Source organism: Phoenix dactylifera, unplaced genomic scaffold (genome assembly GCF_009389715.1).
Source record: "Phoenix dactylifera cultivar Barhee BC4 unplaced genomic scaffold, palm_55x_up_171113_PBpolish2nd_filt_p 001178F, whole genome shotgun sequence".
In the NCBI taxonomy this organism is placed as follows: domain Eukaryota; kingdom Viridiplantae; phylum Streptophyta; class Magnoliopsida; order Arecales; family Arecaceae; genus Phoenix; species Phoenix dactylifera.
In genome coordinates this window covers 9364-28103 of record NW_024068515.1, presented here as the reverse complement: position 1 = coordinate 28103, position 18740 = coordinate 9364, and the positions used below count along the sequence as shown (strand labels likewise).

Here is an 18740-nt window from a genome sequence, read left to right as displayed (position 1 = left end):
CTGGACCACCTGGAAAGCTACCGGGTCTTAATGGCCCTACAAGGAGCCTCGGAGGCCATGATGTGCAAAGCTTTTCCGGCGACACTCCGAGGACCAGCCCGGTTGTGGTTTACCGGGCTAAAGCCGAGTACTGTCTCCTCCTTTGAGCAGCTCGGCAGACAGTTTGCTGGCAATTTCGCCGCCAGCCAGCCCCAGCGGCGGACATCCGACTCCCTCCTCGATATCAAACAAAAGGAGGGAGAATCCTTCAAGGAGTATTTGGATCGGTTCACCTCCGCAACATGGGAGGTCCGGGAGCTTGACCAGTCAATCGCCATGTCGGCACTGAAGACTGGAGCCCAGTCCTACAGATTTCTCTTCTCGATCGAGAAGAGTTTTCCCGCGGACCTCACCGAAATGTTCGCTCGGGCGCGGAAGTACGCCAAGGCAGAAGAAGCCGTGGCAGCCAGGCGGGGCGGAGCCGAGCAGAACCCCAAGAAGAGACGCCGCGAGGAGCGCGGCCAGCCTAAAAGCCCTTCTCCGCAACGAGCTAAGAATCCGCCCCGCCCAAAGAGTCCACCCCGGCTGAGGGGACCGCCACGGCAGAGGTCACCACCCCGCCCGAGGTTCCCACTGCAAGCCCCTGCACCTGAAGGGAGGTATGAAAGATACACTCCCCTCAACGCTCCTCGGGCCGAAATCCTCATGGAGATCGAGAGTCGGGATCGCATCCGGCTCCCACCTCCGAAGCCTGATACCCGAACCCGGCGCGATAACCGGAAGTATTGCCGTTTCCACCGGGATCAAGGCCATGATACCGAGGAGTGTTACCAGCTCCGAAATGAGATCGAAGCACTCATCCGCCGGGGGGTGCTCGATCGGTTTGTGCAAGGCCGGCGTGAAGAGAAGCAGCCCGCCGAAGGAGCAGCACAGCCTGAAGGTTCGAATGCCAACAGGCCCATCGCCGGCGTCATCAACACTATCCGAGGAGGAGCCTCGGCTGGAGAAGCTCCGGAGGAAGAAACCTCCTCAAAGCGCCTGCGCGCCTCTGAAGCCATCTCCTTTTCAGATAATGATTTAGAGGGAGTCGAAACTCCCCATGATGATGCCGTGGTCATCTCCATGATCATAAATAGATTTGATGTAAAGCGCATCTTAGTTGATAATGGAAGCTCGGCGAACGTTTTGTACTTTGGTGCATATTGTAAAATGGGGATGACCAAAGAACAGCTGCGGAGGATGAATGCTCCGTTGGTTGGATTCACTGGGGATTCAGTCCCAGTAGAGGGCGAGATCAACCTTCTGGTCACAGCCGGGCTCGCCCCCCGTGAAAGTACCGTGGGAATGAACTTCCTCGTGATACGCCTTCCCTCGGTCTATAACGCCATCCTCGGAAGGCCAGGCCTCAACGCCCTCCGAGCGGTGGTCTCCACTCATCACCTGCTCATGCGATTCCCCACCAGCCAGGGGGTCGGCGAAGTCCGAGGGGACCAAATGCTGGCAAGGAGATGCTACCTGGCGACCCACGAGGCAAAGCGACCCGCCGAGGCGCCTGCCCCAGCGACTGACCAGCCCTCAACCGAGGTTATGGAGGCACGGGTCGACCCTCAGAAAGAGCGGGTAGAGCCTGGTGAGTTATTGATCCAAGTTTCCTTACGAGAGAGCTTTCCTGAGCTAACCGTGCAGGTCGGCTCTGGCCTCGATGAGCACGAGAGGAGTCGTCTCGCCAATTTCCTGCGAGACAACATGGATGTCTTCGCATGGTCGCCTGCGGACATGCCGGGGATAGATCCAGAGGTCATGGTCCACCGGCTCCAAGTAAAGCCGACCAGCAAGCCTGTGCGGCAGAAGAAGCGAGGCGCCGCCCCTGAGCGCCAGCGAGCAGCAGCCGAGGAGGTCAGTAAGCTCCTTGGAGCCGGCTTCATCCGGGAAATAGCCTACCCGGAGTGGCTCGCCAATGTGGTCCTCGTCAAGAAGGCCAACGGGAAGTGGCGTATGTGTGTGGACTACACCGACCTGAATAAAGCCTGCCCGAAGGACAGCTTCCCACTTCCCAGCATCGACCAGCTCGTGGACTCCACCTCGGGTCACGAGCTGCTGGCATTCATGGACGCCTTTTTCGGATACAACCAGATCCGCATGGCGCCAGAAGACGAGGAGAAGACCGCCTTTATCACCGATGGGGGAACCTACTGCTACAAGGTAATGCCGTTCGGCTTGAAAAATGCCGGGGCAACCTATCAAAGACTGGTCAGCCGGATCTTCAAAGATCAGATAGGCCGGAATATGGAGGTCTATGTGGATGATATGCTGGTAAAAAGCAAGGTGGCGCAAGATCATATAGCCGACCTCAATGAAGCATTCTCCACACTCCGAAAGTACCAGATGAAGCTCAATCCAGCCAAGTGTGCATTCGGGGTCACCTCCGGCAAATTTCTCGGCTTCATCATTACACAGCGAGGAATTGAGGCCAATCCAGAGAAGATCCGAGCCCTCCAAAAGATGACGCCCCCCAGGACGGTCAAGGAGGTACAACGGCTCACAGGCCGAGTTGCAGCCCTCGGGAGATTCATCTCCCGCTCGGCTGAGCGCTGCTTTCCATTCTTTGCAGCCCTCAAGAAGCCGAAGAACTTTTTTATGGTCGGACGAGTGCCAACAATCTTTCGAGGAGCTCAAGCATCTCCTGGCTTCCCCTCCCCTGCTCACAAAGCCACAACAGGGTGAGATCCTCTACTTGTATCTGGCCGTCTCCCCTATGGCAGTAAGCTCGGTCCTGGTCCGAGAGGAGGGCAAACTTCAAAAGCCAGTGTATTATACCAGCCGGGTCTTGAGGGACGCCGAGACCCGATACACCAAGCTCGAGAAGACCGCCTATGCTCTGGTCATCTCGGCTCGAAGGCTCCGACCGTACTTCCAAGCCCACACAGTGGCTGTGCTGACCGACCAGCCGGTCAAGCAGATCCTGCAGAAATCAGATCGCGCGGGACGGATCGCCAAGTGGGCCATCGAGCTCGGCGAATTCGACATCGAGTACCGACCCAGACCGGCGATCAAAGCACAAGCGCTCGCAGACTTTATTGTCGAGTGCACTATACTGGATGAGATCGAGATCGAACCTGAACCACCAGTGGAGCAGACCCCGAGTTTGACATGGACTCTGCATGTCGATGGCTCTTCAAACTCGGGGGGTAGCGGAGCAGGGCTCATCCTCACTAGCCCAGAAGGAGTGGTCGCCGAGCAAGCCCTGCGTCTCGAGTTCCCTGCTTCCAATAATATGGCGGAGTACGAAGCGCTCGTCGCCGGACTCAAGCTAGCCAAAGAGCTAGGAGTGAAGGACTTGAAGGCCTTCAGCGATTCTCAGCTCGTCGTCAACCAAATTGTGGGCGACTTCGAAGCCAGAGACCCGACCATGCAGAAGTATCTTCAGAAGGTACGGGATCTCGCCTCGATCCTGGACTCTTTTCACATTCAACATGTTGCCAGGTCAGAGAACCTCAGGGCCGACCAGCTATCAAAGCTGGCGTCCTCTCGCATGAGCGAGCTTCCCAAGGAGGCAGTACTGGAGTATCTCCAAAAGCCTAGTACAGATGAGCCCGAGCAGACCCTCTGCACTGAGTTCGAGCCAAGCTGGATGGACGAACTCATTGGCTACCTGCAAGATGAAGTCCTCCCCACCGACGAACAAGAGGCTCGCCGGATCAAACGCCTCGCTACCCGGTACATATTGTACGAGGGAAAGCTCTATCGGAGATCCTTCACCTCTCCCCTCCTCAGATGCCTCCGCCCAACGGAGGCTGATTATGCCCTACGCGAAGTCCATGAAGGGATTTGCGGGAACCATTTGGGAGGGCGAGCATTGGCCCATAAAATTCTGCGCCAAGGATATTATTGGCCGACACTCCAGAAGGATGCTATGGACTTCGTCCAAAGATGCGACCGGTGCCAAAGGAACGCCAATGTTCAGCGCCGGCCCTCGGCCCCTTTGACTTCTATCAGCTCCCCTTGGCCCTTTGCCCAGTGGGGAATTGACATCTTAGGGCCATTTCCACTGGCCACCGGGCAAAGAAAATTTCTGGTCGTCTCCATCGACTACTTCACCAAGTGGGTGGAAGCCGAGCCCCTTGCCCGGATCACCGAGCAGAAGATGCGGGATTTTGTTTGGAAGTCCATTATCTGCAGATTCGGGCTTTCCCGCATTCTCATCTCTGACAACGGTCGCCAATTCGACAACATTCACTTCAGAGAGTTCTGCTCCGAACTTGGCATTGACCACCGCTTCACCTCGGTCGCGCATCCTCAAATAAATGGAGAAACCGAGGTAACAAATCGTACTATTTTGCAGGGTCTCAAAGCCAGGCTCGACAAATCCAAAGGACAATGGGTCGAAGACTTATATAATGTCCTGTGGGCTTACCGGACCACGTTCCGTGTCCCCACCGGCGAGACTCCCTTCAACCTAACTTATGGAACGGAGGCCATCATCCCACTGGAGATTGGGCTTTCCTCTCCAAGAGTCGAGCATCATGATGCCAGCTCCAACTCCTCACAGCTCAGAAGCAACCTCGACTTGATCGAGGAAACAAGGGAGGCCGCACGAGTTCGTATGGCGAGGTACCAGCAAAAGACAGCTCAGTACTACAACGCCAGGGTCAAAATCAAATCTTTCAGACCAGGGGATCTTGTCCTCAGAAGAGCTGAAGCCTCCCGACCAACTGAGCAAGGGAAGCTGGCCCCAAACTGGGAAGGACCATATCGAGTCACGCGCATCCGCCGACCCGGGACTTATCAGCTAGAGTCCCTAGACGGGACTCTTATTCCGCGGAGCTGGAGCTCTGAAAATCTCCGCGTGTACCATCAGTAGAACCCTAAGGGGTTCCCCATTATTCAACTATTGAATTTCATTTTATGAATTCCATTCTATAATAAACTTATGGTCCGCATACTCATTTTGAGCTCACCGATTTTCCTGATTATCTCATGGTGTCAGGATTATTTCTCCTACCCTGACCACGGTCAGGATGCCCTGCCGCAACGGGAGGCCCCGGCTATAGGGATGCCCGAGACGTCGGGATATGAGTTAGCGGTCCTCTCTGACCGGACGAGCTCGGCTCGTGCTCCATCGGCTATGAGTTAGCGGTCCTCTCTGACCGGACGAGCTCGGCTCGTGCTCCATCGGCTATGAGTTAGCGGTCCTCTCTGACCGGACGAGCTCGGCTCGTGCTCCATCGGCTATGAGTTAGCGGTCCTCTCTGACCTGACGAGCTCGGCTCGTGCTCCTACCCTGAGACGTCAGGATGCCCCAATATATTGGGATGCCCTGCCGCAACGGGATGCCCCGATCCGTCGGGATGGCCCGAGATGTCGGGATATGAGTTAGCGGTCCTCTCTGACCGGACGAGCTCGGCTCGTGCTCCATCGGCTATGAGTTAGCGGTCCTCTCTGACCGGACGAGCTCGGCTCGTGCTCCATCGGCTATGAGTTAGCGGTCCTCTCTGACCGGACGAGCTCGGCTCGTGCTCCTACCCTCACCACGGTCAGGATGCCCCGAGACGTCGGGATGCCCCGATCCGTCGGGATGCCCCGAGACGTCGGGATGCCCCGGCTATAGGGACGCCCGAGACGTCGGGATATGAGTTAGCGGTCCTCTCTAACCGGACGAGCTCGGCTCGTGCTCCATCGGCTATGAGTTAGCGGTCCTCTCTGACCGGACGAGCTCGGCTCGTGCTCCATCGGCTATGAGTTAGCGGTCCTCTCTGACCGGACGAGCTCGGCTCGTGCTCCTACCCTGACTACAGTCAGGATGCCCCGAGACGTCGGGATGCCCCGGCTATAGGGATGCTCGAGACATCGAGATGAGTTAGCGGTCCTCTCTGACCGGACGAGCTCGGCTCGTGCTCCATCGGCTATGAGTTAGCGGTCCTCTCTGACCGGACGAGCTCGGCTCATGCTCCATCGGCTATGAGTTAGCGGTCCTCTCTAACCGGACGAGCTCGGCTCGTGCTCCATCGGCTTCAGCCAACGAGTTCGGCCCACTCTTCATCACTGGATCTCTGCCGGCGTCCCCGAAGAACAGAGTCCGAGCAGAGAAGTGTCTTCAGTCGCCTCGGCGCAAGGACACACGGTACAAGAGAAGCGTCTTCAGTCGCCTCGGCGCAAGGACGCACACGGTACAAGGTACCCATTTATGTAATGCTTTTACATTATTTTATCTATTTTCGGATTTTTCTCTGCCGACGTCCCCAAAGAACGGAGTCCGAGCAGAGAAGTGTCTTCATTCGCCTCGGCGCGAGGACACATGTTAAAGGTACCCATTTATGTTTCTACATTAATGTTTACATTACCTATTCTGTTCTCGGATTTTCTCTGCCGATGTCCTCAAGGAACGGACACCGAGCAGAGGAGCGTCTTCGATCGCCTCGGCGAAGGAGTGCTCGTGACACCAGCACATTATCATACAAAGTCCGGCGAATCCCCGTCACAAGCTGACGGGCATTCGACTTGTTCGTTAGAAACGAACGTGGTCCGCCCCGGCAACGCGACGATTGAAAATAGGTAACTTCGCTGAAGTTCGAGTACTGGTGACCGCCTTAGGGCTCGGTTAAGTCCTGGACTAGGCACCGAAAAGCTCTCCGAGCCCGAATCCTTGGTATAAGCTCAAGCGTTGCTATACCACTGGTTGAAGGACCGAGCAATGGGGCTCGGCAAGCCAAACTTAAACTCAAACCCTGCGGCGGGAGAAGCTGAGGCCCTAGAGCCTATATCTTCGGAACCTAAAACGGATCCGAGCAGAAAAACTTTGGACTACGACAGGCGAGTTTCCAAAAAGAAATGTATATTCATTTCAAAAAGGCCCGTAGGCTAAGTACAAAATTCGGGTTTGGCCCTTAGAAGTATGGGAGGCCATCCCGACTTTACAAGAAATAACCAAAATTACATCGAAGGCTCGAGCTCGACCACCTCGGCCTCGGCAGTACCGGGACTGGTTGGCTCAGCACCCGGGACCTCTTCGGTGGCCTCGGCAGCAATGGGGGTAGCCTCGGAGGCGACCTCGGCAACTTCGGGGACGGCTTCGGCCGCCTCGGCCAGACCTCTCTGGTCGACTTCCGGAGTTTCTGCCTCCGCCTCCGCCCCCGGCCTTTCGACCCCTGCTCCTGGCTTGAGCAGGTTTACATCGAAGTCCGGGAGAAGCCGCCGCAACTGGTTGCGGAAATTCCGGAAGCCTTGGATCAGCCCGTTCACGCCCTCCTCTGCCATGAGTTCGCAAAACTCCTCCGACTCGCGGAAGAGCTTCACTGCGTTTTGGGCGTTCTCCCGGGCCTCTATCTCCCGGGCCTCGTGGTACGCGGCTTTCTGCTCGAGGCCCCTCAGCTCCTGCTCGAGCTCCGAATGTCGGAGGCGGGCGTCCCCCACCTCCTACTCGCGGGAGGCCAACGCCTGCTCGGCTTTGGCCAATCGAGCCTCTGCGGCGCGCAGCTCGGACCTCGCTAATGCGTGCGCGCCCTTCTCTTCATCGAGCTCAGCGGTTAGAGCTCGAATCTTTTCATCAGATGCTCCGACTTTCCCTTGGAGCACCTGCTGTTCGGCCTCAGAGGCCTGGTATTTCTCCTCGGAGGCCAGGTACTTCGCCTCGGCGGCCATGTACCTCTTCTGGGCCTCCTCGTAGCTGCGCTGGCACCTCCGGGCTTTCTTCCGGTACTCTTGAACCAGGTGCATCAGCATCTCCGTCTCGTGCAAGTGCTGTAAAAGAGAGACGTAAGGCGCCACGAGTAAAAAATCTCTACAAATCACGTAAGAGGAAAATTTTACTCACCCGGACGGTATTGCAGCGGGTAAAGTCCATGAAAGTGTTGTAGCTCATGGACTGCATCATGGCCCGGTCAGCCGGGAGCAGCGCGAGCCGAAATATCTCGCGCGCCACTTGTGGGTTTTCGAGGGCTGAGTCACCCTCGAACACTGACCAGGCGGGTGCATAGGGCACCCGTTCCTCCGAGCCTGATAGGCCCGGAAGGCCAGCATCGGCTGGCCTAGGCAGAGCCGACCCCGGGGCTCCCTGACTGCTCCCCGCCGCGGAGCTAGGGGGCTGGGGTCGGATGAGCGGCCGATCTGACCGCCGCACAACTATAGCGGGGCGTGCAAGCACGGGACCCGCTGAACTCCTCTCCTGGTCGGCAACTGGAGCGTCCTGCCGACCAGGGACCTGCGCCAAGGGCGCCGGGCATAGGGACGCCATCGGGGCTCTGGAGCCCGAGCCCCCGGAGCCCGCGCCCTCTCTCCGATCAGCCTCAGGGCGCGCGTGCTGAGAAGGCCCCGCCTCGGAGTCAGCGGGGCGAGAAGGCCCCGCCTCGGGATGCGCAGGGCGAGAAGGCCCCGCCTCGGGATGCGCGGGGCGAGAAGGACCCGCCTCGGCCACCACCGCCGCCGAGGGAGTCGAGGTTGCCGAGACCTTCTGCTTCTTTCTCGACTCGGCGGGCTCTCCTGAGAGCTCGGCCGCTCTCTTCTGGAAGCGAGCATAAAGAACTTCGCTCTTCGTCACCATCTTTGCGATGTCTGCAAAGACGAATAAAATTAGAACATTAGAACAATTAAGGAAATAAAAGGTTGCTGTAATTATCCTTACTCTGAGGACGTGCCGAGCTCAGGCCCACGTTCACCAGAGCGTCCTCGCTAATGAGGCCGTTCAGCAAAATCCCATCTCCAAGGCTGCGGATGGTGTCGAGGATCTCCTGCTCACGCGGAGAAAGCTGGGGGAGCCTGTTGATGGACTTAAGCTGGGCCGGCCTCCACCTGGGGTCAAACCCCCAGGACCGTTCAGAACCCAGGAAGAAGAATTTCTCCTTCCAACCATGAATGGATGAGGGGGCACCATGGAAGAGTGGCCGACCCGCCCGAAGGGCAATGTAGAGCCACTCCCCGTCCCCCGGATTCGACTTAAAAATAAAAAAGTCGCCGAAAGACGTTGACAGAGGTAGGAATCCCCTGCAGTAAACACAGTGACAGGAAGCCCATCACTGTCCTCCAAGCGTTCGGAGTAAGTTGCGTCGGAACCAACTGGCATACCGCCAGCAACTCATTCACGAAGCTGGGAAGAGAAAACCGGAGGCCGGCCCAGAGTGACTCCGAGTGCACTCCGATCCGGCCTACCGGAGGATCGGTTATCCGATCCCTTCGCCTGGCGGGTTCCAAACGGAACCCGTGAAGAGGGAAAAACCACTCTTCGGTCATCTCGACCTCCAGGACACTCATGGTGGACACTACTTCACTAGGCAAAGAACCCATTGCAAGAGAGAGAAGTCAAAAAGAAGGGGGACCTGGGGAAGATGCCGGAGAAAAGGGACTTCGGTCTGAGGAAGACTGGAAGAATAGGAAGCTGGAACAGAAAGCAATAGAAAGAGGACAGGGGGCCGGGGGAGAGTTTATATAGACCTCCCCAACGGCCCGGATCAGCGAAGAAAATGCTGCGTCCCGGTTAGATGATAACACGTGTCGGTCTAAAAGACAGAACGACGCATTTAATTAGGGCTAACGCTTTGAACATTGAAGCGCCCCATCGGATCGTGCGGAAAGGCGTCCGCAATCGAAGATCGTGCGGCCCCATCATGAGCCCACGACGCAAGGACGCTTCGCAAAAAGTGTCCCAATAATGAGGCTTTTCGGCAAGGAAGAGACGCCGCCTATTAAAGGCACCTCGAAGCTTCCGATAATTCAAAACACGCAGTAAATCGAAATTTTCGGAATTCGTAATGACCCAACTAAAGCTACTTCCCGCGCTCCAGCTGGTAGCCAACTGGAACTCGGAAGTCGGGGGTAGTGTTGGGGGAAAAACCCCAAGTCATGCGTCCACGGAGGCGCTCAGCCAAAGAGCGCCGACCGGAAAGCTACTCGGTCAGAGAGCGCCGACTAGAGAGCTGCTCGGCCAAGGAGTGCCGACCAGAGAACTGCTCGGCCAAGAGATGCCGACCAGAGAGAGCGCCAAAAAGAGGCGCCCAGCCAAAATAATCGAAGTAGGGATGCTCGGCCAAGGGATGCCGACCAGGGGGCAAAAAGCGCCGAATAGAGGCGCTCTGCTAGAAGGTGCTCGCCTAAAGAGCGCCGACCAGGAGTACTCAAAGCGGCCCCGCCACAGGGCACCCCATTGGGCGACCAGCTCGGCTCGGCACCCCTGCCGAGCCGATGCCTTAATGCTTAACCTCCGCCTAAAGTCCAAGTGACTTGACAACTCTTACAGCTTGTAACCTGCCGTTATCTCCAAGCCATCAAGGCATAAGATCTTCGCAGGCATTCGCCACGACCTGCCATTAATGCACGAGACTCCCTCAAGTCTCCGATGCACTCAAGTCATTTAATGAACACGGCCTAAGACGATCTCCGGATCACTGAACCATCAGAGCGTATGGCTCTACCTGACCGCTGGTTCATTCGGTAATAAATGCACTTACCATCCACGGACCCCAGGCCCACCACGGCCGGCGGTTCAACAACTCCAACAGGTCCGATCGACCGTGACAACTCCCTGGTTCCGGTCTGATCCGGTCCCGTTCTCCACTACGCCATTAATGGGCTAAATCGTGCCCAATTATCACAGAACAGGACAAACCTCCTGTCACCTCCCAGGTAACCAAATCCTTTTATAAAAGGAAGCCTGGGGGGGAAGAGGAGGGGGATTCTCTCCGGACGGACTCTGAGAAACCCCTAACAAAAACTCCCCGGACTGGACCCTCCGGGAGGGGGTGGGAGGAAGCACAGACACAATTGATGACATCATCCCTTTCATCTTCTTGATCTTATCCAAATATCCTCTGTGTCTTCTCCACATACTCTCCTCCCCGCTCTCTCTACATACTTGCCCCTCTGACTTAGGCATCGGAGGGCCGGCGCCGGAGAGCCCGGCCACCGGCTTTTTTGCAGGACAGGGCAGGACTGGACGCACCACTCCCCTCCTCGGACGCTCCCACGCCCCACGGTGGAGGACGCAGCCGGCCGGCGCACCGCCGTCCGCCCCCCTGTAGCAGCGGAGCTCCTCCTTCTCCGCTTCGCGGCGGCCCCCGGGTCAATTTCCAGCAACAATTCCAATTCAATCTTAATTCAGATAATATTCTGCTCTAGTCAAAACCAATATCTTGAAGGATTGAAGTTCTTATCTTATTGCAAGCTAACCAATATTCCCTATCATTTTGCATGGAGTCAAACAATTTTCCTTGCATCACATTCATTTTAAAATATTTCGAGCCAGTAGCAGTAATGGAATCTGATGCAGGCTGAACAAATTCAAAGCATGCTCATGAATGAGTAAGTGGCACTCCATCAGACGAGTATTAGTCTTCATCCTAGGGCCGTTGCTATGTCCAAATAGGCCTATAAATAAAACTACCAGTAATTAACAAAAGATCTTCTATACTAATAGTCTTTATTAATTATGTAACCACAAGGCTGAAGCATTGTCTTATTCACATTTCAAAAATGTGCTGAAATGGAACACATAGCCTACTCTAAGGTGTACAATTTAAATCATAAGGGGCGGGTAGCCCGACAACTGATTAATTATCTTGAAAAATCGCCATGACTAGCTCCCATTTCGAGGTTGGTGGTGCAGATGCATTAAAATTACTTTGAGGATACCCCACAAAAGTACTGACATCCATCAACTTTTTAATGCCGGGCTTTTAACTTGAGTTCTGACGGAGCCCAACCTCATGAAAGGCTTGTAATTGGTGTATGGATAAACTATAGCTCTCAGCCTTCCTTTAAATTAAGGGCTCGTTTGGTTTGCGAAAAAAGAAGGAAAAAAAGTGTGGTCAACGAAAAAGTAATGAGATGCCTCTTATTTGGTTGGAGTTTTCAAAGAAGAGAAAAGAAAAAGTTGTATTCCCATAAAAATGTGATTTCCACATTTTATGGAAAAGTCTTTTCCATGAGAAATATGGGAAAGTTACTTTCCCATGAGGCGGGAATCACTCCATTTTTACTTTTTCCCAAAAAGTCCCTTCAGCATTAAAGAAGCATTAAAGAGGCATTAAAATCTAATTTTTATTAAGGGCATAATAGGAATTATATATAACTTTCCTAGGAAAGTGGATGGCCAACCAAACATAAGCACCTTGAAAATTTGTCACTTTTCCATGATCAACCAAACATGCCAAAAGTACTTTCCTAGGCATCCTCTTTCTAGAAATTTGTTTCCCAGGAATCATATTCCTAGGAATAAAAATGCTTCCCGCGAACCAAACGAGCCCTGAAGGGAAAGTGGACCCTTCTCCTGCACTCGTCCCTTGATTCCCCAGCCATTCAACTCCAAAACCTAAAGAGGCTTCTAATTTGTGGACTACTAATCTTTGTTAATTAGCACCCATATAATAAGATCATGAATATAAACACGCCCATAGCTTTTCAGTGAGCTTTAACTTTCTGGTTTAGATGTTCCACAAGCCAAACAACCAATGGGTATATCGAAATCAGCATGACTTCATTCGCACTTAAATACAATGAATTTGCTCCTAACAGAAGTTGAAGTTGCTTAAAGTTGCTTGCTATTTGTTCCAACCTTAAAAACAATGATTGGATAGCTATGCCCATGGACCTTCCAACTTACCTATCTATTCACATGGGAACACTAGGAGCTTGTGATAGACATAACGGTTGCTTTATATTTTAGACAAGGTTGCATTATTATAAGATTATATAAAAAATTACAATGAATTTGTATAGTAATTACCCTATAACTGATGCAATTTGCAACCTTTCTTCAGTGGTAGGTGTTTTAGTATGTTAACCATGGCATGACTAAGAAGTCAAATACCTTAAGGTCCTAGGTAATTAAAACCAAAGTTCTGATTGGTGGCACAAGTTATATAGCAAATGAGAATCTTTCTTTGAAAAACTAACAATTCCATTTTTTTGGGTTAGTTAATGTATATATACGAATTATTAAGAGATGCACATGAAATCCTAGGATGAAAAAAAAGTGATGTAGATATATTTCGATAAAAAGCATGAGTTTCAAAATCTAAATAATCACCATTATAGTACGTACGCCACGCCATGCTGTACCGAATCAGATGTAAGAAACATACCGTACCAAACCAAATAGTAAGGACATGGAGGGGTGTACTGAGCGTCGATACGTTGAACCAACTATTATATCGAGCGTACCGATACAGTAATAAGTGACACCGGTACGGGGTTCAGTACCACCATAGTGTTTTTCTTTCTTTCTTTCTTTTTTAGATGAACCACCATAGTCTATTTGCAGTGGGAATTCTTTCGTATACCCCGTGCATCACAATTTCAAACAAACCAATCAACTTTCTGTTACTACCTATATGTTCTCGATGAATCAAACTAATTCTAGAAGAATCCTTGTCACTAGGATTCTGCAATAAAGGATTAAACTATGTGGTTATTCCTCTCTTACGATCGTGCACTGTTGGTTTGACTTCAAATGACTAATATGATGTACTCTTTTCAAGTTTGAAGCTCTCATCATTATTGGGATTTTCTCATAGACATACACTAAACGATTTTAAACATCAGATCTCTGTAACCATTTGATAGCACTCTCTGAAAATTGCCATCTAATTATCGCTTAGCAGCTAACACATTCTAAGAAGAGTTGGCAGCTAACTATTAGCAGTACTTTCCCCATTGTTATTGTCTAGTTAGTTTCTTGGATTCTCTATATATTGAGTTTTATCAGATTTTCTATATTTTCCTTTCATGTTTATAACAGAGAACTTACCCTTTAAAATTCCCACCACTCAAGGACTTCCATTTAGCTTCCAAAATAGGTTACATTGTACTCCTGGGTAACACATCAAACAAGCAATTTGACCCCTAGGAGGTTATAATCCAAAATGGCCAAAAAGACCAAGTGTCTTTGGTTCGAGTTTGAAATTTAAAAAATTGAAATTAAAAAAATAAAATCAATCTTATATTCTAAATTTTAGTTAGTTTCAATATTTTAAAATATTTTTTTAGTCTCATATAAAATATGTTTTAGGGGAAGTAGATTGGTTGCGCGCATGTATAGTCACCAGCCATCACTATGTTATGATGTTTCAGAAATATATTTTCCCTCCACCATCAACTAAACTTTAAATTTTTTTAAATTTAAAAGGTCAGATTGATTTTATTTTTTTTAAAATTAAAAATTCCACCACCTTAGATAGGCCTCCCTCTTGCCAAGAAGCCGGCATTTTGGACTGACCAAAGATATCTCTCCTCTCTTATAATCGGTCAACCATCCCCCTCCCCACGCACGCAGTCTTCGTACTATCCGGTCGTTACCACGATAACAAATGATAGATAGAGAGAGAAGGCCAGATTAAAGAAGAGGGGAGGAGAGAGCACAAAGAAAGAGAGAGAGAGAGAGAAAACAGAACACCACCTACAATAACAAAGATAACTCCTCTATCCCCTCCCTTGTTGATGGCCAACCCTGTTCTTCAACCCTCCATCACCACCACCACCTCAACATGACTCACCTCCGCCGGACCTTGCTTTCGCCTCGACCGCAAATGGGCCTGCTTCGTCAGCTCGCCGTCGTACGCCGCTTCTTCACCTCCTTTGGGACCGCCTCCTCACATGTTCTTCGCCCGGCGGCCACGCCCGGTACCGGCGGCTCAAGGGGTGCTTCTCGCCGCAGCTCATGGTGGTCGAGGACGCTCCCCTGGCTGCCGCCTGCCCTGCGGCCGCATACGGCGATGTCGACGTGGATTCCGACTTGGTGCCGCTGAAGATCAGCCTCCTCGGCGACTGCCATATCGGAAAAACAAGCTTCATGGTAACAAAAGTTTTTGATGGTTTTTAATAAATTTTGTATTACATTTAATGCTAATTTATTGTGTTCTGTTAATTTTGATGGTTGCTTTTATTGGCAGGTTAAGTATGTGGGTGATGTGGAGGAACAACAGGGGTTGCAGTTGACAGGACTGAATTTAATGGATAAGATTTTAGTCGTTTAGGGGGGCGAGGATTGCATTTAGTATTTGGATGTTGGAGGTTTGTTTTTTTCTTTTTTTTAATGGCCTTTTTTTTTCTTTTCTTTCAACATTCTAATTAATTTTGTTATTTCTCATTTAGTTAGTTCTATAATTCAACTTTTTCTTCCATTTTAATTTTTTTTCTTTTGCCTTCCATTGGTACTCGTAGGTGATCGTCAATTTCTTGATCATGTTCCCATCGCTTGTAAAGATGCTGTGGCGATTCTTATTATGTTCGATCTAACCACCCGTCGCACACTAAATAAGTAAGTATTATCTCTAATTCTATTTATTTATTTATTTTTATTATCTACTTAAGTTTGGATTTCTGGTTCAGAGTAAATATTTTCTTTTGTGGTCTGCCTTGAAAATTATGAGATTCAGAAATGGTCTTTGAGTAGAAACTTAAGGAGGGCTTTAGATTTGTCAATATACTAATTAATTCCATGTTTTGTGGTGCTAAATATAGCCATAGGAAATATGTATTTCATCTGAACAAGCAATATATGTCATAGATATCATGTGGATAAGCTTTGATCTGCCACATTATGATTTGTGTCCTTTTTTTGGTTCAGTGCTATCGGCTGGTATCAACGGGCAAGAAAATGGAATAAGGTATTCAAATCTATATCATCACTGCCCTACAGCTTATGTTTGCTTGGATATGTGCAAAAAAAAAAAAAAATTATGTTATCATATTCTGATAAGTTGTTTAAGCTGATCATTATGTTAACTTTTTTCTCCTTTTTTTCTCCTGGATTCAGACAGCGATCCCTATATTAATAGGAACAAAATTTGATGACTTTGTTCAGCTTCCTCTCGAAATGCAATGGACGGTTTGTGAATCAGGTAATCTAAAATTTTATCTTCCTTATGCCGGTTGATACATATGTTAGTTGCAAAAGCCCCCAAAAGTATGAGGGCTCGTTTGGTTCGCGGGAAAAGAAGGAGGGAAAGTGTGGTCAACGGGAAAGTAATGAAATGCCTCTTGTTTGGTTGGAGTTTTCAAAGGAGAGAGAAGGAAAAGTTGTATTCCCATGGGAATGTGATTCCCACATTTCATGGGAAAGTCTTTCCCATGAGAAACATGGGAAAGTTACTTTCCCATGAGGCGGGAATCGCTCCATTTTTACTTTTTCCCAAAAGTCCCTTCAGCATTAAAGAAGCATTAAAGAGGCATTAAAAAACTAATTTTTATTAAGGAAATAATAGGAATTATATATAACTTTCCTAGGAAAGTGGATGGCCCAACCAAACATAAGCTGAGTGTATTGAGGCTGAGCTTCCTTCCTACTGAGTAGTTTTTTTGGTTGGGAAACAGGAAAAATGTTAGGTGCCATTAGGATGGCTGAACTATATGATTTAGACCTGAACTGAAAGTTGCAACAGCTATGTATATGGTAGGCCTGATGAACCCATGGGAAATGATGGCACAAATCAATACAAAAGTGAAAAATAATTGAAAAAATCATGCCACAGTTACCTATACTTCTCTGTATTAGAAGGGAGAAGAAAACAGAAGAAACAATTGACGTATGAAACTAGCAGAAGTAACATGTCCCATGAGTAATGCTCCTAATATATAGGTAGAATCATGTCATCTGATTTCTTCAAACCTCTAGGTTCTACTCAACACATGAATTTAAATTGGCTTTCCGATTGGATTCTCCTAGAAAAGTTGCGTGGGAAGCAATATTATATGGTTCAAGTTCCATCTTGGAACAAATCTTTTCTTTGGGAGTCATGACTTCTGTGGTGGAGGTTGAATCACAACCTATTTTGATTGTTGTATTGATTGTCTTTTTTGATGAAATTGTATCAATTGTCCCCATCAAAATAGTGCATATTTTCTCTAAGCCTTGTCTCCATATCAAAAGCAATTGAGACTTCCATACACTCTAATGTGAGCATTAGCAATTAATACTGTCGATATTGAGTAGACCCCCAGCTAAGTACTACGGAGGCAAAGCCATCATTTCTTCACTACAGCAGCCTGTTTTAGAAATTATATACTTGAAATAAAGATAATCACAAACTGATCCAAATATGAGAAAAAATAATGCATGTACTTTCTTGGACCACCGAAAACTAGTGGCCCTCAGCTTGATGGAGATCTTGTTCTGAGCCTCTTCAAAAGTAGAATAAAGAGCTTTCAGAATGGGGTCCATTCCATGGAATAATTGAGTCCCCATCTGCTTGGGTTGTGATTTTCCACACGTTCAGGCCGAAGAGTTCAAATTTGATGCATTGCAACACGTTTTCTTTCGGCTTTGTCCCCAAGTCAGTAGGTGATAGGTTGATAGCTACTCTGCGCCGATGAAATGATCACCGATTATTGTCGAATGGATTAATGATCGGCGGTCGAATACCTTTTCCATCTTGAACAGAAGTGGAAAAAATGATCTGCTAATTATTCTTCTTTACAATGAATTCTACAATTGAATTTGGAGCTGTCTTCAATTCAGATAGACTTAACAAAAGAAGACAATTTGGACAGAAGTCTTGAGAATTGGTCTAATAGAACCTTCCATGATGGAAATCTTGCTCTTAGATGGAAGCCAATGGCAAAGTGGGACCATGGAGCAGTTCAGGCTTACTAGTTAATTTATAACTTTTTTAATAAAAATATTTATTTATAACTTTATTAAACATGGTTTCTGAAAGAAACTAAGTTGGATTTTGTTCTTGTTCTTTGGGCAGGCCAGAGCATGCGCAAGAGTGATGAATGCAACTCTCTTTTTTCAAGTGCCGCCCACAACATAAATGTGAACAAGATTTTCAAGTTCATCATAGCCAAGCTCTTTAACTTGCCATGGACTGTAGAGAGAAACTTGACACTCGGAGAACCCATCATCGATTTCTAGGGTTCTCTCTTTCTTTTTTCTTTCTTCTGTTTTGCTTCTTTAGTTAACCTTTTGTCTTGCAAGTGCAAGATTGTACAAAGCAAAAAATCCCATCATGCCCTGGTGTTTATCCAGGTGTTTGACAGTAATTTTCCTAAAACTAATTGTGTTATAATCATCATTATTATAAGGAAAAATAAATTTTGATGCAGCATGTCTACAACACTTGTAACTCCTCACATCATTACCATTGGTTATTGTCATTTGTTTATTTATTTATTTATTTATCTTAAGGTTGAACATCAAGTTGTTAGTTCCTAATTTAGAACCAAATCCATCATCTACTTCCAATATAACAAAACTGAGATACTGAGGTGCTTTTGATGTTTTTATGCTAACTGCCAATTTAGCCTAATAATTAGTCCATGAGATTTGATAATATTTATTATCAGCAGCTGTTATAAGGGTTAGTGATGGAGTGGACTACAAGGTTCAAATATTAATTCATTCGAATGCTGCCCTTATCCTCTAGTCTTCTCTTCTACTTCTCTTATGCTTTCCGACCATCCTCTCTTCCTCTTCTTTTGCCATATCTGACATTGCTCGAAAAAAGATCTTTTCCTAACATCGAAAGTAAAAAAGGTGTTTTATGAAAAGAATAATTGTTTGGTTTATGGAAGAAGCATAAGCCAGAAGGTGGCTTTTGGGCAGAATCTAAGAAAATGGCCTCTGGCTTTTGCTTTAGTGAGCTTGCTCTTGATCTTCCAACTATGACAAGTCCATCCATAATAAACATGATTGAGGATGGGACCAAAGGGATTCAGCATCACCAAGAAAAGGGCAACCAGAGTATACTTGAAGGATTAAGGAAACAAACATACTAGACTAAATATCTTTTCTTTCAAACACCGATCGAAATGCCCAGGAATTTTGGATCTTAGCT

General features: G+C 48.9%; 1 protein-coding gene across 1 annotated transcript; it reads left to right on the top strand.

Annotated features, from left to right (window-relative positions):
* The first annotated feature begins 14536 nt into the window (after positions 1 to 14536).
* LOC120108110 (septum-promoting GTP-binding protein 1-like) lies at positions 14537 to 18011 on the top strand. The gene is made up of 6 exons (XM_039121666.1): positions 14537 to 14755; positions 14853 to 14973; positions 15124 to 15220; positions 15530 to 15569; positions 15719 to 15803; positions 17655 to 18011. The coding sequence occupies exons 3-6, from the start codon at positions 15186 to 15188 to the stop codon at positions 17816 to 17818; spliced, it is 324 nt and encodes a 107-aa protein (XP_038977594.1). The 5' UTR covers positions 14537 to 14755; positions 14853 to 14973; positions 15124 to 15185; the 3' UTR covers positions 17819 to 18011.
* The last annotated feature ends 729 nt before the right edge of the window (positions 18012 to 18740 follow it).